The following is a 23,828-nucleotide window of genomic DNA, read 5'->3' on the forward strand; positions in this document are numbered from 1 at the left end:
CCTCTTCACCTCGACCTCGACCTCGACCTCGACCTCGACCTCGACCGCGGCCGAGTGAGTCCGCACATGTCAAAAACCAAGGAAATCCGACCGAGCAATCAAAACGCCGGATTGGCCGCCATTGCCCCGTCTGTTTCACGGGGTGAGCCGTTGATCCTCCGTGTCAGCCTTCCTTCTGGGAGAAGCGGTCAGCTGTTTCGGCCTCCACACTCCTGGCTTCTCGTTAGTCCAATGCATAGCACGACATCATCTGGGGCGGCCCCAAAAAGCGCCTACACGTGGTCGGAAGCTATTCATTCTGGCATAACTGGCTATAGATATGGAAGCAATTGGGTATCTGGCTATGCATGTTGCTCCCTCTACGACATGTGTAGCGGAACCGACTCTTTGAACTGGTTAGGCAGATCCTCGAGGTTCCCCAGCGGTTTAACCGTCTCATGGCCCAGCAACTTGAGCTTCCCAAAGTGAAACGCTATGGCTTCGATGGAACCCGCTGTATTGGTTCGATCCTGGAGAACACGACTGTTCCTGCCGCCGCCGTCGTTGTTGGTTGGTGACGGCATGCGGATTCCCACAGTCCTGCTGCTGTGTCCCTGCTTGGTACTGCGTCCCTCTATGTTGTTGTGTTCCTTTAAGCCGCCCTGGCGCCCAATATTACTGTATCCTTCCTTTTCCAGGGCCAGCTGGACGGCTTCAGCAACATCCTTGGCATAGTAGGTCGGTTTGTGGGCGGGCTCTGTACCAGCCTTATATACTCCTGTCTCCACAAGGATGCTCTTCCAGGTTGTATCACGGGATACGTACGAGTTGGCGCCAATTATGTCGCTTTTCGGGGTTGTCGCCGATCATATAGACTGTTTTGACAGGCCATTTGCTGTCCACCTTCTCCTGGGGTCCGTACAGCTTCTCGTAGTATGCTTTCAGGTGTCTTTCGCCATACTCGAACGTCTTTTTGTTGGGCTTGCCAAATGTCGTGTACTTGAGCTTGGCCTTTCCCTGGGTCAATCTATTCCAGACCCCCTCGAAAGCCGCCTCAAAGCTGCCCTGGGCAAACCGCGGGCGGTCGTGATCCGTCACCCACACCAGGTCTGGATTACAGAAGTACAGCTTGGGCCGCTGGTCCTGGAGGTAGTCCTTGTTGTACAGAGCCACATCTTCAGCCATGTCTGATTTCCCACCGAAGACGCCGCCGCTCGACAAGAGTAGGTCAAACATGACTTGCATGTCCAGCGTCCACTCTCTCGACGTCGACCACACTAGGATAGCTGCGATCTCTTTCGTTCTGATGTCAGGTATTCGACGGCCATTCGCATTGTGGTACGGGGCCGACACCTCGGGGAACGGGTGAATCGAAGGCTGCTCAAGAAATAGATCAGAGGAGGTAATCACGTCCTTGAAACCGTACGCCCCGGCAACATTTCTGATATCGTTGCCCGTACCACCGACCACTAGGATTCTTTTATTGTCATACAGCGGCACCAGGTCTCGATAAGGACTATGAGACTGTACGAACTGCGCTTCGTCGATGTCGACCCCGAGACGGTCGCTGAGCTTGGCGGCATGCTCCTCCTCCGTAGAACCGCCGCCATTGGTAAGAAATATCAAGGGAATCTTCAGCTTCTGGAGGTTGTGGATGGTCTCGCGCGAGCCCGGGAGGGGCTCTTTGCTCCTGAGCAAGACGCCATCGATATCGAATGCAAATGCAAAGTTAGGTTTCTCAGCAGGCTTTGGAGCCATGTCTGGGAAGTACTGCTTGGCGATGGTGGTAATGTTCGGTATTCCACTAGCAATTGCTTGCCCCTTCCGGCCGGTTTTGTCAGGGCTGTCGAGGTCTTTGATGGGGAGGATGAGAACACCATCTTTCGGCCATAGAGTGCCGATGGCTCGTCGCAACTTATAGTCAGAGGCTTGCCTCCAACAGCTAGCAGTCAGGATGTTTGCCCTTTTTGGGGCTCCTGTTGCAGACAGATTGCGCAATGGATGGCGACCAGGTAGGGGTATCTCTACTCTGGGTGGTTGCTAATGAGAGCGGTCAGGGTCAGGGCATCTGGGAAAGGTCAAGCTCCTGCTCTGTCGACCAGCATATGCTGTCTTGACAGTCTTAGTGGGCGACAAGGACTGTTTGCTGCGGAGACTGTATTGAAACAGAGGTGATGCCAATAGGAAGCTGGAATACGTACACCATTGACTCATCAACCAAGGCGGGAGTCGATGTCCTGCTGGCAAGGAACCACGCTTGACATGTGGGCAGGTGACCGGATCTTGCTGGCGCTGAGAGTCGTTCTAATTGTAGGGGAATACGCTGCTGGTGAATTTATTCCAACATCTTGCTTCCTGAGTCAGTCGCCGGCGGTCCGACTCAAGCGACTCAAGTCTTGGGTGTCTCACGATGTCTACCAAGCGTTCTATTCAATGATGGGTTCCAGCCTGGGGCCAGGGCTTGCCGCAGACTCGTCGTATATTCGCCCTGTTTGTCACCTTTGGCATCTTGACTTTCTGGTCCTTGCGCTTATCACGTGTTAGTAGCATCAGAAGGCATATCGCCCACCAGGAATTGGTCCTTCTTAATATCCTATATCAACTTAGGCTCTTGAGGCAGATCTGCCAAGCAAGCAAGACGTATAGTTCAAACAGAGCAAACATACATATGCCTTGGCGACTTGCAAGTGGTAACGCCGACCTAAACACGGCCGTCCACCGCAGACTTTTCATTGGCTCTCTGGCATTAAGAATCATCTAGGTTTGCGTATACATCACTTCTGGACGATCATTCGACCCATCTAGACCACGGGGCAAGCCACTGCATCAGGTTTAAGTTGTTTTAGCAGAAGTGGGAAGATCAAGGCATCGAGTCTGCGACGTGGGGAGGTAAGGTAAAGACGAACTTTCTACGTACGTCTTGTTCCCGTCTAGGTCCGACTCGCAAATCGTGAAGAGAGAAAACAGAGATGAAACAGTAAGATTGAAGAAAATCATCGCAGATGAATCATGGTGCTTTTTCGGGCTTCCTCAGAAACCACAGGACCAAATAACCCTTTCCGAGCCCCCTAGACCAGGACGACCATATTGAGGTCCTGCCACAACCCCGTGTCCTCCATTTCCATTTCCCTGATACGAACCACTGATTGGCCGACTGAGAAGATCGGTCCATCCTCCAGGGACAAGTGAGGCTCCGAGGCAATGAAAGGGGAAAGAGTGAAAAACAAGTTGACGCCTCGTCCTCCAGTTAACCGGGTATGCGTATGCAACCGCCGTGCAACGCCCGCCTCTTGACCATCCATGCCCGATTTTCCACCGAAGAACAAACTCCATCCGTCCGTCCGGTCCGGAGAACAATAAAAGACGAGAGAGTGGGTATTGAAGGGGATTTCCGTTTCCCGAAGAAAGACATGATGCTGTGAATGTCGCCGACCGAGGAAGGAAGGGTGTATAGATACAATAAAGAACAAGAAAAGAAAGTCCATGCCAAGCAGAGACACTGGTGTTATACACAGTATGATTCGTGAGGGAATGCAGTTCAGCGACGGTCCGACATGCGGGTTGTGTACATCGACATCGACTGCATGCGGTTGTGGCCGAGCTGGTTGTTGTCGAAGGAGGCCGTTCGCACCCCCGATGCGTGCATGTCGGCAGGCGAGCTTCGGGGCACCAGCTGAGGCACAGCGGAGGTGCTTTGGTGGCGAGAGTGCCGTCCGGAAGCGTAAGCCGAGGCGGTGGCGGTCTGTGCAGGGGTTGTCCAGAGCTGCTGGGTAGGGTACGCACGATTCATTGGCAGGTCATCGTAGTACCCAGGGGGCCAGTGGTAGAGCCGAAGCTAGCATCGTTGCGTAGATAGGTGTTGTCGTACGCAGTAGGGTCCGGGTAGGTCTGAGGCATCGTGGGGTATGAGACAGCAGGCGGCGAGCGGAACGTGAAGTTGGCATTGTTGTGGGGAAATGCACCCATTTCAGACTGCGACCGCTGGTGAAGGGGTCTCGATGGCTCCATCTGGTTGGCCATGTTCTGCATGGGTTGGCGGACGGCAGAGGGGGTGGGCAGGGGACCACCAAGACTGTAATGTGCGTTTCTACCGTCGTCCTCCTCGTAGAAGCTGTCCTCGGTTTGGGCCTCACGGATGTTTGCGAAGGCAGGGCGATGGGGCAGTTGGTGGTGCATACGACCCATGGTAGGCACGGCTCTCTCGGGCACTTGAGCCAGACCGATCGAGGGGCGGCGGTCACCATAGGAGCCAAAGTCCGTCACTCTCTGGCGCTTGTCGATGGGAGAAGTGTGCAGAGCATCGTAGTAGTTCTGCTGGCTGCTGCGTCGGGTCATGGGAGGGGGCAGGGGCACGCCGACCGACTGGGACCGCTTGTGGGAGCTGGCGTTGCTGCTCTTGCGCTTCACAGCCACCTTGCTCTTACCGTCCTCGGGCATGTCAGTACTGATGTTGGGCAGGATCTCGATATCGGGGATCTGAGTCAGGCGGTTCTGGTCCATCTCACTCTTCAAGTGGGCGACGATCTCCTCAATCTGCTCAGTAGCATAGCCACTGCCGCATTTGCTCAGCAGCCAGGCAGGCACAGCCGTGCCATTTAGAACTGCGCGATCGATTGCATCATCGTCCTCCTCGCTCTCATCACGGTAGGGCCGCTTCTTGCCAGAGGTGCCCTTGTCGTCCAGACGCTTCTGCTCCCGCTTGCGCACAGAGAGAGACCAGTCCTGAACAACACCAGACTGACCAGCTCTCTTGTTCTCATCGCTCCAGGCCTGGACACGCTGAATCTGCTTTTGCACAAGCTCGCACTGAATCTTGGCCCACTCTTGGGCATTGCGGTACCGGCTTCGCTGATAATGTTTGCGGCAGAAGTGCACCCAGACGTGCTGGGGAATCATGCGCGTGCAAAGCTTGTTGCGGCCGAAGATGTGCGAGATGGCCTTGCGAGGTTGCGAGCCCGTATCACAGTTGTCCATGTACATACACTTTATGTCTGTACTCTGGGACACAGCCGGGGTCTCGACTGGCGAAGCTGAGAGAGCATCCATGTTGAAGCCACAGCGAAGGTCGCCTTGGTGGGAGGGAGGTGGCGTGGGCTGAAACGTTTGAGGCAGAGAGGGAAATATCTGATCTATCGCACCAATGGCTGCAAAGTCAGGCGCGGAGAGTGCTCTCTTGTGGACCTTGGAGAGATCTGGTGGTGCTAGATAGGACAGGTCTGCTCTGAATTCCCTTGGACTGGGAAAGAAATGTTAGCATGAGCTGATGCGAGGCGTTTATCAGGCCAGAGTCGGTAGCAGGGCTTGAGGAGTAATTGAAGCGAAGAGACAATTGAAGTGAGTCTCGGTGAATGCAGTCCGCCGATAAAAAGGGGAAGGTGTAGAAAAAAGGGGGAGTGCTCGGCGATTAATGGGAAGGCACGCAAATTCATGAGACGAACTCGAAAAAGATTCATGGGACGAACTCGGAAAAGAAAATCCAAGACCTCGTCGACGATACAAAAAAAGGGGGGTGGAAGGTACAGGGTAGAGCTGGCAGGGACTCAGAAGGACTCTGAATTGCATGTTTGTGGGGATCGGGCGGACGACACTGGAAGAGCTGCTAGGCTCAAGGAAGTGAAAAATAAGAAGGGATCGCAGTTTGTCGACTACCTACCACGCCCCGAACCACGCTTCGACCGTGACAGGCAACTGTGTATGTTGCGGTACAAACCCCTATCATGCAACCAGAAAGATAGCTGATGTGCCAACTTCGGCTGTGGATGAGACAATCGAGCCAAACTATGGGGGGAAACGCCACTGGGATTCCGCAGAATATCTGATGCTGCAAGGGGCAATAAAAAAAACCGGGAGTTGAAAACACTGAAGGTTTGGATGTTGTGCAGACGGATATGGGAGCACCACAACTGAGCGATGGACTGGGGAGAACAAACAGCGGGCAGTTTGAAGGTTGAAAGGGGTGAGAGGAGGCAGCTGCGGTTTCCAATTTGTTGTCACAATTACTAAACGTGAATATTGTGGCAGCTGGTGTTGAATATTGGTGACCATTGATGATGGACGTGGAGGACTTCCCCGCCATTGGCCACCCGCATCTGGCAACAATACGATGCCTGCATGACCAGGAGAGAGGGAGAGAGAGAGAGAGAGAGAGAGAAAAGGTACCCCGCGAGTCCAGAGAGGGGCAGTCTTAACTTACTTTGTCATATCCTGTGGGCTTATCCGATCTGACCCTGGCCCTTGGATGCCCTGCATGCCCCGCGACATCAGCATCGCGTCTGAAGGCGAACCCGGCCTCCTCCCCCTTGCTGCGGCATCGACGTCGGGTCTTCGGAGCCCATGCCGGGCGAGAAGCCTCCGTCCCTATTCGACCTCCTGGCGTTGTCCATGACGGACATGCGGCTCACGGCCGAGTCCAAGTTGTCGCAGCTCGTATCGAGCGTGACCATGTCGGTGATTCCGGCACCGATCTGGAACCCGCTCACCGTGGACATGGAAGAGAACCGCGAGTGCGAGGCTGAGTTAGCCGACGACGTGTACGACGATAAGCTGCTATGGCTGTCCGAGAACTTGTGCCTCAGCGATTCGGGACTCGCCGTGTCCACGGGCGATTCGCTCTGCATCGCTGTCGCTTGCACGTTGGGCTGCGTTGACTTGATATCCAGCGTCAACCCCAACGAGTATCCGCCGGCGTCCCATGGCGTCCTGCTGCGGTTCGAGGCCCTCGACTCGCATGTGCGCCTCGGGGGTGTCTTCTCTGGAGACGGAGTGGGCACTATCGAGGAGCACGCCGTCGACCCGTCTATTATTGATTGTGTGGGAGTAGGGCCAGATGAGTTTCCCTGCTCTGCTCGTTTCGCCGCTCCCGACGCATTCAGCATGGCTGTGACGTCCATTATGGAACTGAGAAGGATGCGAGCTTCGCAGAAGTTGTGAGATGCGGAGCAACCAGTGCTTTCGAATCAGGTCAGTGTCAAACTGCGTTATGCTGAAATTCCGTCCAGAAACAATCCGATCGATCCAAGTGAGATAATATGCCACCAACGGGTCGAAGCTCCTCCGAAATTCTGCGAGCTGATGTGTGTATCCACGAGTACTATCAGGCTCGACAGCCTCCTCCAAATCGATTCACGCTCAGTCCAGTAGCGATGATGGCCGAGGTGTCCGAGCTCCTGTGTGCCGTGCTATACTGTCAGTCGTTGTTATTGTCGTTATCGTCGCCGTCTACGTCGTATATTGGTACCCGGTCCGGTGTGATTCCTTTCCAAGGTCAACAGGCCTGGGGTGCGATGGGCTAGTATGGGCACTGGAGCACTCCGGCTACCTGAGGGACGATGTGCTGGTGAGACGAGTCCAAGGGATAGTTGGCAAGAGGTGGGAAAAGAGGACCCTACGCGGGCTATAGGAGTGGGATTCGTCCGTCTTTTGATACTCGGACGGGGTCTCCTGTGGGATAAGATTATCAGAAGACTGGTGGGATCGACGTGAACTGTCCGCACTGACATGGGCAAACGGATCGAAACAGCCGAAACAACAGCATGGGGCAGAGCAAGCTATGTGGATGCGAGAGCCCAGATACCGCAACCAGGTAACTAGCCCGTGCTGATGAATCGGATCAACGGAGAACCGAAGAGAGGAAACAAATGGCAGAGATGGCCTCCTTGCTGTTTGACGGGATGTACTTGAGACGTACGTCTTATTCAAGAGTGGCCGTGTGGTTCCTCGGCCTTCGTTGTGTGCAATTCAAGAATCGAGAGGATGAGATGAGGGTTTCCCTTTTGGCACTGATCCCATTCAACTCCTGGCTGGCCGACTCAAGTGATATCTGAAACAAGACAGGTGAGGACGGGAGAGGATGGGTGAGAGACTCGGGGAGGGTGCGCTCCAGAGCACTAGTGGGTGATAATAGTCAGATGCGGCCACCGTCAACAGTGCCGCAGAGCAACGATATTGGCACGAAATGAAGGGGGGCCAAGGATAGGGCGAGTAGGACAAGCACGAAGATGGCCAAAGAGAAAGGACAGGGTATCGATCTGAAAGGCAGGGGAAACGGGGAGGCTGTGCTAGTGTTGCATGAACATAGGGCAGCATCTGAAGACAATAGCGGTTTGAAGTCTGGGTGGGAGAGGGCGACTGGGGTGTCCGAGGAGGAACGGAGTCGTACTCTGTCGAGGCTAGAGCTCTTTGGGCACTAATAGGAAAGTCTCTTGGAAAGCGTATAGTCGAGAACAGTCTAGAGAGTCGCAGAGGAAGTGAACAGACGAGAGCTTGTTGACGAAAAGAAGGATGGCTTGTTTGGCTACGAAGGACGACCACGACCGGCATCCATCCTGCCTACGTCCATACACAGATGCATGGCCGGATGGATACTTAGTCAAGGTTGCTCCTGCGGCTACACAGAGATACTTCGCACTATGCATTGCGTCGAGGGGTGGGCAGCGATGTTTGGCCTTCCCCACAATAGGTTTGGGCCTGCGGTCAACAATTCCCCGGTTGGCTGTTTTAGATCCAGGCCCCAGGTGAATGCCAGGATCCAGCCTGTCCAGGATGGCGACAGGGGTTGCATTTGCATCCTTGTTCGTCCCTGGCCTGCGGGTGTTGTGTGCTGCCGTGCTGTTATTGTGGTTGTTGTTGTTGTTGTTGTTATTATCATCTTGGTTCTGGTTCTGGGTCGGGCCTGACGAGAACATGCCGGTCGTTTTGGGAGATGCAAAAACCCTGGCGCCATTAGTATGTATCTTCCTCCTCGTTCAAGGGCAAAGGGTCCGTCAAAAGATCATGGCGTCAGGTTGGTCGTCTGAACCGTGATCGGCGCAGGGTACGGCCCGACCAGGGGTGTTTGAGAATTCCCAATTTGGCAGAGCCCCCGGACAAGGCCCCTCAGGTCTCCTCGGGGCACAGGCTGCTGTTGCGCCGTGTCGCTGGCCTCTGTCTTCGGAGGCTCGTGGAAGGCGACAGCGTTGTTCCAGAAGAACGCCCTGCTCCGTTCCCGGTGCGACCTAGGTTCGATTGACAGTTGCAAGAAGAGTGGGAAAACACAGACACGCACAAAGAGGGAGAGGGAGTATATGCAATAGCGGAGCGAATAATACTCGGGGCGCAGCGTTCCAAAAAGCAGCGATCTGCAGGCTGAGACCTGGCAGCTAACTGGCTTTGAAACCTCAGCACGAACGAACGAACGAACGAACGGCCTCTTTCTTGTCTGCCTGTCTGTCTGTCTGTCTACCAGACTCACCACTTGCTTCCTCTCCTACATCGGGCCGCCGCACATACCGCCCCAAGAGTCCAGGAGTCATCTGTTGGCCGGACTAGCCTTTGGCCTATACAGTAGAGATGCCCGGATGCTTGCAGGGACGAGGAGTAAGCACGTCGAGTTCAATCCGGCATAGGTCGAATCGACAATTGACCGGGAGAAGCCGATTGTGCCCGCCGCGCCGCCTGCTTAGTTGATTGCTAGCCCTGGGATCGCGCTGCCGATTGATTCGGAGCACCTGTAGCTTACCTGTAGCGTACCTGTAGCGTACCTGTACGTACGTGACTAAGAGTCCAGTGCTTTTTGATTAACAAATAAAGAGTGGTAGTTGTCCGTTGTCACCATCACGGGCCAACTGATTGAGCGTCCGACTGACCGACTGGCCGACGGACGGGCTGATCAGATCAATCGGCTACATGCACACAATACATATGTAGGAAGCTGTGATGGCCGGGGACCATGGCGTGCCAATATTGATGACAGCCAGCCATCAGACCCATTTCAGCCAAATCAAAAGCGTCTGGTACCTTGTTCGGCAAGTGCACACAATACGCAAGCCATGCAGCCACACGCAGACGTCGCAGTAGCTTCGCGGTGAGGCGGCAGGTTCCAGTCGGGGGCAGTCGTCGCCTTGTCAGGGTGTCCAGTGGTCGGCCTGCAGTAGTCTGCGGTCGAGGCTCCTGTTAGCTTTGGCTGCTGCACCAGACCCCCGACAGGGCACGGCAACTGCGCATCTCAAGTGCATGCATTTCGTATTCTTATTCCTATTTTCCGACTCAGGTACTGGGCGGTCGTGTGACACGCCAGCGACCGTCGTGCTCGTTCAGAGAATGGTCTGATCTAGGAGTAGTCGACGGGCATCTTGACGTGCGTACAGTACTGTGCTGTAATGTTTCCCCCTTCAAATCTCATCTCATAGCAACGCTGCACGAGCGCCGATTGTTTCTTCAATGGTCGCTCCTTGCGATGGGACGGAACAGGCGTCCCCTTGACTCCCTGAGGCCTTTTTGGCGGCTCCCTATGCCAGATCTGGTACAGCTTGACGACACAAGACGCTGCGGCTAGTCATGGCCACGATCCGAGGACGCGTCCCAGCGCAGATCGGGGGTACAAAGGTAGGTAGAGACGGACGAGATACACTCGAGAGAATCATCAGCCAAGCTTCACTCGAAGGATGCAATTGAGGCGATGCGATTGGCTCTTGGGAACAAAAGCTTATTTGGGTATCCGGGGAGGGGGGAGGGGACCCCTTCTGCTTTCTGTAACAGCATGTAATGTTCGCTCTGTTCCAGCGGAAAGGCCTGCCCTTCCTTGGCTTGGCTAGTCATAAATGCCAGGGGCTGGATTCAAAAATAGCCGCGTGCGTTGTTTGCCGAGCAGATGCACGCCTGCACGCCTGCACGCCTGCACATCCATCTGCACCCGGCGGAAACTCGGACATGGGCCAGGGGGCAGGCCGTCCATGGCTCAGTCCAATTCAATCGCGAGTGTCATCCCATAGCCCATGCTGGAAGGCGATGATGGATGGAGGGTCGACCAGATGACGGGTGAGAAGTGGATGCCGAGTCACGGAGGCTTGTCGTGTTTCAGCTGAATTTGAAGTCAAGTCTTAAGTCTATGGGGTCTCCGAACTTCATGCGCTCGATGCAAGCCTCCAGCTAGCCCCTGTAGCAAGTAGCGATGAACCTAGGACGTGCGAAGATCAGGCCAGGACTAGTCTAGTCGGCCTGTGAACATGCAATTCAAATCACATCGCATCACGGCCTGCCAGATGAAGGGGGGAACCGGTTTTCTCAATTAGCCTTTCGGCATCTTCGTCGACCAAGGGCGCCCAGCAGACAGACTGCCCGAGAGATGGACGGGTGCCTTGTTCTGGATGCCTGGCGGCGATGGCCTCATTGCACATACACATGTGTATAACGCGTCACGGGTATTCGACAGCCCTAAAAGGATGTTCGTTCGTTGGTCTCGGTTTGCCGGCATGCATGTCAACACCCCCCGTCTCCGTCCCCACCCCTTGCCCGCTCGCGTTGCCTTGCTTTTTTGCCTTGCAGATATCGTCGACGACGGGATGGATGGATGGATGGATGGATGGACGACATCAGCCTATTTGAAATGCCGGCGGCCTGGGTTGAGATTTTTAAGGGTATATCCCTCCTGCTAGTGAACTATAGCGCACCCTCTATTGGTGCAGGACTATTTGCATTAGGATCTTGATTACGCTTCCTCACTACTCGGATGGACGAGGAGGATATAAAGTTACATGCTGCTGCTTCCGCTCCTTGGCTCCCTTGGCTCCTCTGGCTCCTCTGGCTCCTCTGGCTCCTCTGGCTCCTCTGGCTCCTCTGGCTCCTCTGGCTCCTCAGGCTCCTCTGGCTCCTCTGGCTCCCTCAGGCCAGGCGGCTTGTGTCCTCTCCGGTTGCGACTCATAAGAGCCGGGCGAGAGGGCACCGCCGAGGGTACTGTACTGACACGCCGACCACGCATGCACCCACAAAGTCTGTACTGGCGGATCCTGGACAGCCAACCCTACATATGCGATTCCTGGGCGGCTGCTAAGCTAAGCTGGGGGACTACAAATCCATACCGAGCGCAAAACGGGCCAGCGGTCTTGACTTGACATCTTGTCGGTTTCACCTCCTGACCGGGGTGAACCGGTGGCGGTTTGAGCGTCATTGCCATTGCCATTGCCATTGCCATTGCCATTGCCATTGCCATTGCCATTGCTCGGTGCAGGCAGATGGCAGAACGGGAGGGAAGAATCTCGTCTCTTCGTCTTCGGCTAGTTGATACAAGGCCGCAACGTGGTCGGAATCTTGAGCACCCACTGACTCGTCTGGACCATCGGGCCAAACGGCGCAACGACTCTTTCCCTACCAAGTTGAAGCCATCTCTAGAATAGACGGGGTTTGAGAAGTCGAGATGAGAATCGTTTCAACCCGTGCGAGAGGCCATCCTAGTCACAGCACGTCTGGCCTTCTTCTTTCTTCCCCGTGCCGTTCCCCCCTCCTAGCGATTGCGAGTTTTTAAGGTTAATTCTTTTTTCGGGAGTGACAGTTCATGCGTTTCGGACGTTCCGGATCCAAGACACGCTTGCTGGACATGCACACCTTTTGCCCACGCTCAAACACCCGAACACGCCGGAAGCTGTGGGCTGTAACTATAGAAATAAATACATGCATGATGTATCTACCGTCCATCCCCGTGCTTTCTTTTTTTCTTTTTCTTTTTTTATAGTCAAGTGCATAAGCATAGGGGGCGTCTCAGACTTGGTCGTGTAGTTGGGCCAATCATGGCAGGCCCAAGGCGCCTCGTCTGGTCGAAATAGGAAAGTGGAAGAAGGTGTTGGAGATCCAATATGGACGCCGGGATTCTGACGAGGAAAAGAAACGAACCCCGATGTTGATTGACCTCCGTCCTCCGCCCTCCGTCCTCCGTCCTCCCTGGCTTCCCTGGCTTCCCCACCACGACCCTCTAAATATGTAGTTGCATCGAAGTGAAGTAATCCCATCCACTCCTGGCACTATCGTATATTAAGCATGTCCAAAGTCCTCCGATGCTCGTCCCGTGTCGTTCGTTCTTCTATATTTATCCACGTGTCGATCCTCCGGGTGGCATTGACATAAGTTCTTCCAGCTTGGTTGACGAGAGACAAAATGGCCGCATGTCACAGCTGCATTCGACCCGGTGCATGAGCGCCCCCCCAATCGATTTGCATTTCTCGGGTCCTGATGGAATCATCCCCCAAACTAAAATTAGTTCGGGATTCCAGTTTATCTTGATGGATCCTCATGCGATTTTGGTAGTTGGTTGTCCTTGTTTGGGTTTCCCGCGCAATCCAGGAGGAACAAGCAATCAGATCCTACCTGAACACTGATTGGCAACTTTGCCGGCAGGGCATGCGAAAGCAGCTCGTGTAAGCACCCAATCTACGCCGTCATCTTTGGCCGGGCCAAAAGCCAGACGTGTCCAGTAGAGTCAACAATTGGGCGATTGAGCACCGCCCAAGACATAATATCAAATCAACGGGCACACGAACGCCCCCACCCGATGACATGTCTGCATGAGGCAGGTTGGGGCATGGCAGGCAATAGTTCACATGCAAGAAACCAACCGCGATGATGCATAACATCCTGGCGCGCAAGGTTGCCCCCGGTCTCGCCTTGCCATCAACCGCCGCCGCCGCCGCCTCCCGCCCTCCTCTGCTCGATCAGTAGAGCCACGTCATCCGAAAAACTGACGGGTAGGAGGCGGGAGGCGACTTGACGTAGACGGATTTAAGCTTGGCTGGTCGCGGTGCGGGCGCCTTCCGACCGGTGTGTGCTTGCTTTTCCCCTCCCGGGGCCCATGGCCTGGACTACACGAAGTGCATGGTGCCTTGGGCGGGACTTTCCTTCCGGCCTGTCTATCTTCGAGGCGGTCAAGCAACATGGGAAAAAGGGGGGACGAGGCGGCGAGGAAGCGCTGGGTTTTTCAACGCCCGGGTCGAGACAGGAGAGCAAACGAGGTATTCCGGGGTTTGCATTCCTGCCACTGCCACTGGTAGCGCCTTTCTGAGGAACCTGGGCAGAGGGGAGGGAATCGCTTTCAGGTCAAGGGAAATCTCAACACGACAACCCAATCCGTGGGACGAAATCGAACATAAAACCTGCAGCTAGCCTCTCGGAGATTTCATGGACAACGTGTGCCGCCACGCTCAGCTGCAGCTGCAGTGTCCCGCCCAGCGCCACGCAGCTCCCGTGGTTGGGCAACAAGCCCAATGCAGGGCTCCGTGGTCCATTGGCTGACATGGTTGACGACTCACTTTTTCTCTCTTTTCCTCGCTTGCCCTACGACCTGGAAGGATGAGGGGAGGGGGAGGGGAGAAGGCGGCACGATGTAACGCAGCAAGTTTAGATGAAAGAGAAAGAAAAAACATCCGAGGGAAGCTTCCCCCTCTCCCCTTTCCCAACCTCTTCCCGTAGTTCGTCGGCAGAATTGATAGTCCATAGTTGTTAGTTCGGCCGAAGGGGTGCAGGTACGAGCTGGGATGAAAGCTTGGATGACGGACATGATTTTCTGTTCTCCCAGCGGCATTATCAAATGGTATGGCAGACTGCGTCCTGTACCGTATAGTCTACACAATGCGAGACGAAAACAAGATGGCCGGTGAGATGATCCCGTGACGAGGAGGCTGTAGAAGGTTCCGCCGGAATATCCAGGATCGAAAAGTCAGAAACTGGCTCCGAACAGGGCATCTTCGTATTGAAAAAGGTTCAGTCAGACGGCGCGCCTTTAGAGGAAGAGGAAGAAGAAAGTCTAAAACACCCTGAAAAGAGGTTGGAGTTGACTTTGGACTCCTACCACGACCTTGGTAAGTTTACGGTTTCGTCTATCCGTGCAACCGCACGTTGTTACGCAAACTCACGCCAGGATGCTCTACAACCAAGAACATCCAGAAACAACGTCGAGATCGAAAGAAAGAAGAGGAAAGAGAGGTGGCAATGCAATCCACTAGAGCCAAGAGTGATCGTTTGGTTTTATAACCCCTGAAGTAATAATTACAGACCAAGAATCGAATGTCTCTCCCGTCCCTTGCCTGGCCGTGCCACCTTCTTCGTGCCACCTGTCTGCATGAGTAGCCAAGGAAGCTCAGGGCAGCCTCATGATCCTCTCGGCGGCATACTCGGCCGCCGCGACGATCATGGACGACGGGTTGCCCGTCATCATGCCGGGGAAGATGGCGGCGTCGACGACGAAGATGTTGTCGGTACCGTAGACCTTGGTGTTGAGATCCACCACAGCGGTGCCGTTCGGCTTGCGACCGTCATCGAGACCGAGCTTCGCGGTACCTAACAGCGGCAAACAAAAGATATGGTGTTAGCCATTCGCCCGTACGTATCCCGTTTGAAAACGCGAGCGGGCGGGACATGATGACTTACCGATCCAGTGGTTGGATCGTCGTGCAGATGCACTGACAACCAACGTGTCCAGGTATGCCTCGGTCGTCACGTTCTTCGCCGGAACCGACCAGGTCAGGTTCGGGTAGTTGCCCAGTGCCGAGCGCAGATTGTTTAGACTCTTGATCACAGCCTCCTTATCGCCAGGCGTGCGGAGATAAGGGTGCTCTGCGACAAAGGTACTCAGGCCAGGGGTGATGGTCATCCTTCCCTTGGACGTGGAGCCACGGCCAAGGTATTGGCTCATGATCATAGTGTCTGTGAGGACGTTCACACATCGTCGTTAGCCTATCCTTTTCTATATCCCCTCGTTGAAAGACAAGGATAAGTGGAGAGGTAGAGAAGCTTGCTCACTATTGGTCCCGGTCTTGTCTGCTCCCTCGACACGCGCGGTGTATTGCAGTTGCCGGACGACGCCATCAGTACCTTTGATTTGGTCCCAGAACTAGCGTCATCGTCAGTGTTTGGAAGGATGCTGTAGGCGTGGGTACACTTACCATAGGTCCAATGTTGGGGGCGGACTGAGTCAAGATACCAGTTCGATTTGCTGCACAGTCTATTAGCTACAAGACACTAGGTTGCGATTTCTGAAGCTCGACGCATACCAAAGTATTTCTCCTCGTCAGTCGCGTTGGGATCGGTCCAAGCCTCGTAGAAGTCGTAAAATACAAATCCGGGGTGGGTGACGTACACATCGGTCTTGGAAATAAGGATATTAGATGTTCGAAGTGTGGGCGGTGTACTCAGATACTCACATTCAGATGGTCGGCGAGGTTGTAGCCGACTGGCAGGTTGATCCAGGAGTCCTTCGAGATCATGGTAGGCCCGTCAGTCGAGTTCGCCACGATTGCGAGCTGGTCGGCGGGACCAATACCGCCTATCATCGTATCAGTATGGTCTCACCAATGTCGGGATGGGCGCGCGACGTACTTCTCATGAGCAATTTGGCAGAGCCAAAAGCGCCAGCAGCCGAGATGACCTTGCCGGTCTTGGGAGTTAAGCTGATCTTTCCGCCAAAGCCCCCTTCGCCGTTGCATTCAAGCTCCACGCCGGTGGCATGGCCTCCCTCTCTGACGATCCGCTTCACGGCCGTGTTCATGTAGAGGTGAAAGTTTGGCCGCTGCAGCGCCGACACCAGATACGTCGACAATGGCCCGCCTCTCTCGCCGTGTGAGAACATGTACTCCGTACGACCATACGTGTGGTTTTTCATCGTGGGTTGTTGATTAGGCTCCACGTTTGTCCAGCCAGCTTTCTTGAAGCCATCGGAGAGAATATCGAATCCCTGTCGCATGTAGAGAACACCGTCTTCTGAAGGGTTGTTGGTTCCCGGAATGCGCTCGAAAGTTCGCCTCTCTGCGGCAGCAAGATCCTTCGAGTGCCAGCCTTTCGGCCATTCCTTGTCCCAGTCAAGGGGGTTTGGCTGTGAGAGTCAGTCTGTTTCCCATGGGAACAGCATGTGGTCAGGAGCTACTCACCTTCCACCAGAGTCCAGCATTGACGGCGGTGCCACCACCCAAGACGCAACCTGACATCTGATCTGTGTCAGTACAGGCAACACCGGCCGAGTCCACCCATATCTGATTGCACAGGCCGGGGACATCAAATCGTGTCAGGTTCGTGCCCTCCAGCCACGTGGGTTTCAGGGTGCCGTTATATCGCCCTGACGATGGCGGTCCCTTCTCAATGAGCAGCACCTTTTTGCCCTTCTCGCTCAAACGGTCCGCGATAGGAATACCGGCTACATGGTAGATAGTCAGAAGAGAACGACAGCGAGAGGAATATGGCGATCGCCAAAAGGCCGAGCGTGTTTTATGACAACCTTCTTCCTCAAAGTGTTGAGGCACCCGGACAGAACTCACCTGCGCCAGCCCCAACGACGACATAGTCATAAGTAGCCTCTGTGGGGGTCGGGCACGCCATCGGGGGTGTTGTTGGAGTTGCCGTTGGTGATGTGGTCGTCGAGGATGTGGTTGTAGTTGTTGTGCCACAGTTGCCGTTGACGGACTTGGTCGCCAGCGCCGCCCATTTAGCGTACTCTTCATTGGCAGTGCCGTTGAGCTGCGCACCAAATTGTCCAAAAGCAGTGTGTTGTCCATAGCGTATAGCAGTTGGGCAAGCAGGGTTCGACGGTGCGGCGTTGGCTGTTGCCCACCCGAGGACAAGGAAACCTTCGCTCGTGGAAACAGAGCCGGTCGAGCCATCATGGTTCCATGAGAAGCAGTTTTGGCAGCGGAATAGGACCTCGTAGGTGGAACCGTTGATACTCGACGAGATTTGGGTCAGTTTGGCGTCACCGCTGTAGGGCACCGGCATGCTGTAGCCGGTGGCGTAGCGGAAGGAGGTCAAGACTTCGTCCTCGTGAGGCCATGCCATGAGGAGCAGGGCTTGGGTCATCTGTCCCGACTGGCCATGGGAAATCCCGCACCATCCACCAGTGCATCTCTAGAAGACGAAAAGCTTTAGAACCGGTGTAAAGATGTACGTGCGACTCCAGCACTTACCAACAGACCGATGTATTCATTGGCGGCGATAGTCAGGGCATCATTGGGAAGGGCTATGCCGAAGGTAAAGCCTGCGCCCTCTGTCCATGTCCCGAACTCTATGCCTGTCTTGGGATCGGTATACGCCGTCTGAGCCAGAACCGGCTTGACGTCTAATCATGATTAGTGTACGGTTATCTGGTAAGTTGAGGGGACATACGAGAAGCTGCAAAGCAGGCTGCTGTGAGCGCTGCGAGTCCCTTCATTTTGAAAGCCGTGACAAGCCAGAATGGACCTAGGGGCGTGCCAAACGTGGTACAGCTGAAAGGGGCAGAGTATGGAGGTATTTAATGACCGAAACATCCAAAGACAGCAAACAGTCCAATGCTGATCGAGGATTACCAACGCAACGGAACAGATGGTCAGCTCCCGAGTCACAAGAGAGAGCCCAAGAGGCACTTGACCCTTTGGGTATTAGCCGGACGCATGGCTCGATGATTCCAGAGGATTGCATGGGTGACATCCAACGCCTTCCGGAGACAGCAGAAAGTAGATTGCGTTGATTGGAGGGGTGGCCGACCGAGAGGCCCGACTTAGACCTAATAGAGCTCGGAGGCATGTTGGCTACTGGACAGGACCAAGCAGCCGGGAGACTATCAATCTCGAGTATATCACTGAAGGAATTCGCCTCCGGTGCCACAAAGGCTGCGGCTTTCGGGGTTTTGCTAAGTCATTGTGCCAATTGGCATGGAGCTGGGGCCTCACACTTTGAATAGATTGTACCGAATAATGCAACAGGCGTCGGGTAATATTAAAGCAGCGAGTCCGCTGTGCATTGCATGCCGCTCTCGGCATGTTGACCTGGTGAAGCCAAGAGACCGAGGCAGGGAAGTAGCAAGCATCACTCAGGAGGAAACCCGCAGCCAAGCGGTATTGTCGGCCGCCTCGTCCGATCTAAGGTCAGGTCGCGATGATGAGTCAGGCACTGGTCAATCGATACTGACCGTAGCGAGCTTGGTGAGACTTGGGCTCTCGAGCTCCCAGTCAGCCAGTTGTTACTCGGATGTTTTCTGGTTTGGGGGAGTGGGTGTGCCGAGATTGGGACCCCACGTTACCCCAAAACCTGCCTGGGGGTATACGGGCAGGGGCAGGGGCAGGGGATGATATGATGGTACATAGGTGGGAGCAGTTGGGAAGTGGGAGCAGTTGGGAAGCGGGAGCAGCGCGGCGGCCAGCGCAGTAGCCAGCGGTCGGTCAGTCGTTGCGCCCTTGCTTCCAAATGCCGCCAGGGACTCTTGCAGGTTGGGAGTCCCGTCAGACGGGCCGGCGAAATCCCGGGCCGCAAAGCGCCAATCGGGAAATCTGCCGGCCACACCCTCCTCCTCAAATGGAGGCGGTGCAGGCGGAGGTCCAGGGGCATTCGACGAGCCAAGATGCGCCGAGATTGGAGAATCGATCTGGATAAAACACAAGCTTATCCTTTTATATTCCCTTATACAACCTGTGCAACCCCGAAACGGCCCAGCAGCCTATACCAACCGTGCAGCATGGGCGCCGCGCACATTGACGGCCTACTCATGGCGGTTCGCCGCACACCCCCTTGCCTCGTCAACTGCCGCGACTAGCGCTCACAGTCGAATGGGGCACGCGTTTGTCGATGCCAGTACAGTACCGCAGGGTTGTGAAGGGGGGGGATGAGCAAACTGCTTCTTGGACCCCATTGGGCTGCCGGGAACCGTTTTCAACTCCGAGTTTCCTCTTCAGGTCAGCTCCTGTCCTAGTACTAGGTGGTGACGACGGGGGCTAGAGGGCCATGAAAGCCAGCCCTCCTGGCGAGGTCGGAGCTTTTGAGAGCAACACTGAACACTGGCAATGGGGGTAGAAAACATACAAGGAGCCAAGACTTTCCGCTAGGTAATATAAGACGGAACATCCCGAAAAAGCAGTGGTTTCAAACAGGCCTAGAACGATGACGTGCCACACAACGAAATTGTGTCCCTCCAACGTTTCAAGAAAAGACCAACCTGATTCAACATATCATGTGTAGGAATTCACTCGCGACACGACACAGGGAAAAGGAGGTGAAGCGCCGGCGTGCCAGTGGTGAGCTGATTACCTAGGCGATTGCCGAGCCAGAGCGAAGCAATGGCCAAGGCCTCGCTCGAGCCCGACTTGAGTAAAAGCTTAGCTGAGCTTGTTTCGTCCCTCTTTTGCAGAGATTGGTTGATTTATCTGCAACAAGCCAGGTCAGGCGCCCCCGTCGCTAGACCAACGAACGGAATCCACCCTCATTTGCCCATCAGCCCTCTTTCCAAGGGCTCTGTCGTCCCCGGCCCTCTTCCCGCCGGCCCACTCGACAATGTCGCCTTCTGATTGCCGCGATTATTATACACGCCGCCGATCAGACGGAGACACTTGGGTCCGCGCCACGACCGAAGAGCACAGCTAGGGAGAAACCAGGGCAGAGCATAAGAGCCATGTCATCAAATTTCATTCCTATGCCCTCTCGCCCCGCCATGCCCATGGGGTTTTAGTCGAGTAAAGCCATAGTTCGCACTCTGAAACTGCTTGCCGTCACCAGGTTGATTGGCCATGGACCCGCTAATGCCAGAGCCCGCGTCGACCGTCTCAGAGACATGAACGGCGCCATTCGTGGAACGAGCCGACGATGGCAAGTATATATAACCTGCCTGGGAGCCGCCTCCTTGGCATCACTTTTGCCCCCAAGCCTGTAAGCGACATTCTACACCCCCTCCCCCTCCAACACGCACACACACAAACCTCGTGGTATTTGCCAAGTACACTTTCCAAGATGCATGCCCCTTTCGTTGCCGCATTGGCTCTTGTCGGTGCTGTCACTGCAGGTCCCGTGGAGAAGCGGGCCGGTACCCAATACTGTATGCTTCCAATGTCGCTGATGCTGTTCAGGAGCTAGGCTAATGATTCATAGTTGGGGTAAACATTGCTGGCTTTGACTTTGGATGCGAGACGTCGGTATGCAGCCTACACCCGATATTGGTTTCCCTTTCATGCAGAACCGGGCTGACACGATCTAGGGAACTTGTGATGTTAGCAAGGCGCTACCTCCTCTGTCCAGCCTTAACGGTCCCGATGGAGCTGGCCAGATGGGCCACTTCGTCAAGGATGACAAGATGAACATCTTCCGCCTCCCAGTGGGTTGGCAATATCTGCTCAACAACAAACTTGGGGGATCGCTCGACCAGACCAATGCTGGAAAGTATGATCAGCTAGTCCAGGCCTGCTTGAAGACTGGTGCCACCTGTGTTATTGATGTAAGTCCAATGCAGTCCACAACCACGTATGTGTTTGTGATGAACAAGAACCAGAAGAAGCTGACCTGTTTTGTTAGATCCACAACTGTAAGATTATCACAGACACTACTTTCCAAAAAGGGAGAGCAACCTTTGATGAACGAATGCTGACTGGCGTACCGCAGATGCCCGTTGGAACGGTCAGATCATCGGCCAAGGCGGTCCGTCCAACGACCAGTTCGCCAACCTCTGGAGCCAGTTGGCCAAGAAGTATGCGAGCCAAAGCAAGCTCATCTTTGGCCTCATGAACGAGCCGCACGACCTGGACATGACGAAGTGGGCGGCGTCGGCCCAAGCCGCCGTGACGGCGATCCGCAACGCCGGTGCCAAGCAGATGATCCTGCTGCCCGGCACTGACTACACGTCGGCAGGCACCTTTGTGAAGAACAGCGGGCCGGCGCTTATGAGCGTCAAGAACCCGGACGGGTCGACGACCGGGCTCGTCTTCGACGTGCACAAGTACCTCGACTCGGACAACAGCGGCACCCACACCGAGTGCGTCAAGAACAACATCGATGAGGCCTTCTCGCCGCTGGCCGCCTGGCTCCGCACCAACAAGCGCCAGGCCATCAACACAGAGACGGGCGGCGGCAACACGGCGTCGTGCCAAAAGTACCTCTGCGAGCAAATTGCCTTTGTCAACAAGAACGCCGATGTCTTCCTCGGCTACATTGGTTGGAGCGCTGGTGGCTTTGACGCCAACAGCTACGAGCTCAGCGAGGTGCCCACCAAGAACGGCAACGTCTGGACCGACACAGCTCTGGTCAAGGCCTGCATCAAGTCGTCCTCATAGAGCGACGAAGACCGCAGAGAGGCAACCGGGGCACTGCTTGCCCTGTAGCTCGAGGCTCTTTCTCTCTTCTTGTATATACATTATATCTTGACCAGCGTGTATATATTCCATGCTATTATTCGTATATTTTACGTCAAATTCAAACCTGTCAAATGTGGTGCACGCAGGCCCACAGCACAGCATGATGCACTAATGCAATAGCTCACTCCATTATGCATCACATGCATGCACTGGAACGACCTGCATGAGCAAGTAAAGAAGTAGCGGGCATGCGGGCCGGGTTGAAAACTTGCATCAAATTGCTATTCCTGATAGTGTGCATGAAGCATGGGTTGGTCGCCAGCTCTCCAAGCAGTGCGTTTATTGTTCACTCGCTGGGTCAGCAAAGGCCATCCGTGGCATGGAAGCCGCGAGGCACGAGGTTTGTTCCCCCGTAGAAAAGCCGGCCACGAGTTCCCTCCCTTCATGAGCTGTTCCCAAAGAACTGTGTGATCTTTCGAGTACCCGACTGCTTTGTTTTCTCGGGGCCTTTGGTGTGATTGCTCGTAGCGCTGATCTTCAGCCTGCCCCCGGACCCTCCCTTCTTCTCAGCAGAGGTAGAAGACTGTGCCTTAGGTGTGGGCTTGGCGATTTTCTTCGGGGGCTCGTCCCGGGAACTGTCTTCTTCCGCCCCGCGTTTGGCTCCGGAAGCCTCTATAGCCTGGTTGTCTCCGACGTGTTTCCCGCCCTCATTCTTGGCATGATTGTAGCCGTCTTCTTTGTCGCTGATATCGTCTTTAGAGCCCTTCCCGACAAACACGGCTTCCTTCTTGATCTTCACTTGCCGCTGCTCCTGCGACGGCGGGGCTTCGGTCTCCGTCTTCGCGCCCGAGCCAGCTTTACCGAAGAAATTGGCGATATTCGACTTGTTCTCTTTGCTGTCTATGGGGATGATGAACGTAGGCGAATTGTTGCCCACCTTTCCGACGTCCTTGCTGACGGGGTAGACTTCCAGCCCCCCCTCAAAGGGCTTCAAGAGCGATTGCAATTCCTTGGACCACTCGTAGCGCTTGGGGTCCAGCCAGGTCCGCAATTCCTCCGATCCATTATCCAGAATGACGGGCATCCGTTCATGTAGGAACCTGAGCTGCTTGTTAGAGTCGGTTGTAATGATGGTGTATGTGTAGTGTCTCTTCTCGTCGTCTGTATTGTGGTGGTATCCATATTAGCCCTGCAAGCCGTATATAGAATCGCCGGTACGGCTACACACCCTCGTATTGCACGCAGTCCCACAGGCCGGCGAAACACATCAGCGCCCCGTCCTTCCTCTTGACGAAATGAGGAAGCTTCTCTCGGCCGCCGTCCTTCTTCAGCCACTCGTAGAAGCCCTGGGCAACGACGATGCAACGTTTGCGTGCCTTCATAGAATTCCACATGCCGCCGCCCTGGGCCAGAGAATCGTCGCGGCAGTTGATTGTCTTTATCATACTTCCGTAGTCCGGATTCCGCTTTGTCCAGAAGGGGATGAGCCCCCACTTCATGCTTTGAAGTTTGTAGTGGACGTCGGAGCCGCCATAAACACCATCCGGGGATATTGGGGAAGATGGATCAGCAGTCCCGTCGGCTGCCTCAGTATCGCCCCCGGACTTCTTGGACTGCCGATGTGGGCCAGCGCCCCAGTCTGGAGTATCTGCCCGGTAGACAATGCCATGGTAACCAGGGGCGAAATTGTATGATTGACGGGGCGCGTTGTCCCCCTCGTCTTCGGGGGCATCATCCACCGGCATGTTGTCGTGCTGCAGCATCTGGCGGACCTGGGCAGGTCTCTATCGACGCTTGCTTAGCTTTGGCTTGTCTTCCAGAAAACAAACAGGCACGCGACCACATACCAATCCAAGAGAATAGCGCCCGCACATGGTGAGAGTTGTATCATCGACCACTACCGGAGAAACGGCTTGGATCGCTGTCGGAATCTTGGCCAAATAGAAGGTTGCCAGATGGGAATGGAGCTGTCGTCGGTTCGGTGGCTGCCGGCGATGTCGTCAGTGTGTCAGTGAGAAGCTCCCGTTTCTAGTG

The 23,828-nt window shown here is 55.0% G+C and overlaps 8 protein-coding genes across 8 annotated transcripts; 1 reads left to right on the plus strand and 7 right to left on the minus strand.

Moving 5' to 3' along the window:
• Positions 1 to 359: 359 nt before the first annotated feature.
• PG998_001361 (uncharacterized protein) lies at positions 360 to 2,185 on the minus strand (the record flags this gene model as incomplete). Its single annotated transcript, XM_066868179.1, has 3 exons — positions 360 to 761; positions 805 to 1,912; positions 2,181 to 2,185. The coding sequence occupies 3 exons, from the start codon at positions 2,183 to 2,185 to the stop codon at positions 360 to 362; spliced, it is 1,515 nt and encodes a 504-aa protein (XP_066736594.1).
• Positions 2,186 to 3,517: 1,332 nt separating this feature from the next.
• Positions 3,518 to 6,240, minus strand: PG998_001362 (uncharacterized protein; the record flags this gene model as incomplete). Its single annotated transcript, XM_066868180.1, has 3 exons — positions 3,518 to 3,814; positions 3,892 to 5,215; positions 6,173 to 6,240. 3 exons carry the CDS (start codon positions 6,238 to 6,240, stop codon positions 3,518 to 3,520), a joined length of 1,689 nt encoding a protein of 562 aa, XP_066736595.1.
• PG998_001363 (uncharacterized protein) lies at positions 6,240 to 6,869 on the minus strand (the record flags this gene model as incomplete). The annotated part of the gene is made up of 1 exon (XM_066868181.1): positions 6,240 to 6,869. The coding sequence occupies one exon, from the start codon at positions 6,867 to 6,869 to the stop codon at positions 6,240 to 6,242; it is 630 nt and encodes a 209-aa protein (XP_066736596.1).
• Positions 6,870 to 11,485: 4,616 nt separating this feature from the next.
• On the minus strand, positions 11,486 to 11,950 carry PG998_001364 (uncharacterized protein; the record flags this gene model as incomplete). The annotated part of the gene is made up of 2 exons (XM_066868182.1): positions 11,486 to 11,741; positions 11,814 to 11,950. 2 exons carry the CDS (start codon positions 11,948 to 11,950, stop codon positions 11,486 to 11,488), a joined length of 393 nt encoding a protein of 130 aa, XP_066736597.1.
• A 2,907-nt stretch (positions 11,951 to 14,857) lies between these two features.
• PG998_001365 (fungal cellulose binding domain-containing protein) lies at positions 14,858 to 17,914 on the minus strand (the record flags this gene model as incomplete). The annotated part of the gene is made up of 11 exons (XM_066868183.1): positions 14,858 to 15,057; positions 15,148 to 15,423; positions 15,520 to 15,610; positions 15,663 to 15,712; positions 15,771 to 15,864; positions 15,921 to 16,042; positions 16,096 to 16,588; positions 16,644 to 16,906; positions 17,028 to 17,610; positions 17,670 to 17,821; positions 17,869 to 17,914. 11 exons carry the CDS (start codon positions 17,912 to 17,914, stop codon positions 14,858 to 14,860), a joined length of 2,370 nt encoding a protein of 789 aa, XP_066736598.1.
• A 789-nt stretch (positions 17,915 to 18,703) lies between these two features.
• Positions 18,704 to 19,227, minus strand: PG998_001366 (uncharacterized protein; the record flags this gene model as incomplete). The annotated part of the gene is made up of 2 exons (XM_066868184.1): positions 18,704 to 19,105; positions 19,147 to 19,227. 2 exons carry the CDS (start codon positions 19,225 to 19,227, stop codon positions 18,704 to 18,706), a joined length of 483 nt encoding a protein of 160 aa, XP_066736599.1.
• A 1,233-nt stretch (positions 19,228 to 20,460) lies between these two features.
• PG998_001367 (glycoside hydrolase) lies at positions 20,461 to 21,773 on the plus strand (the record flags this gene model as incomplete). The annotated part of the gene is made up of 5 exons (XM_066868185.1): positions 20,461 to 20,545; positions 20,599 to 20,642; positions 20,705 to 20,941; positions 21,019 to 21,028; positions 21,106 to 21,773. 5 exons carry the CDS (start codon positions 20,461 to 20,463, stop codon positions 21,771 to 21,773), a joined length of 1,044 nt encoding a protein of 347 aa, XP_066736600.1.
• Positions 21,774 to 22,236: 463 nt separating this feature from the next.
• PG998_001368 (uncharacterized protein) lies at positions 22,237 to 23,668 on the minus strand (the record flags this gene model as incomplete). The annotated part of the gene is made up of 3 exons (XM_066868186.1): positions 22,237 to 22,955; positions 23,023 to 23,578; positions 23,642 to 23,668. The coding sequence occupies 3 exons, from the start codon at positions 23,666 to 23,668 to the stop codon at positions 22,237 to 22,239; spliced, it is 1,302 nt and encodes a 433-aa protein (XP_066736601.1).
• Positions 23,669 to 23,828: the final 160 nt, after the last annotated feature.

The sequence above is a fragment of the Apiospora kogelbergensis genome (genome assembly GCF_038363985.1).
Source record: "Apiospora kogelbergensis strain CBS 113332 chromosome Unknown utg000001l_segment0_segment0, whole genome shotgun sequence".
Classification (NCBI taxonomy): Eukaryota; Fungi; Ascomycota; class Sordariomycetes; order Amphisphaeriales; family Apiosporaceae; genus Apiospora; species Apiospora kogelbergensis.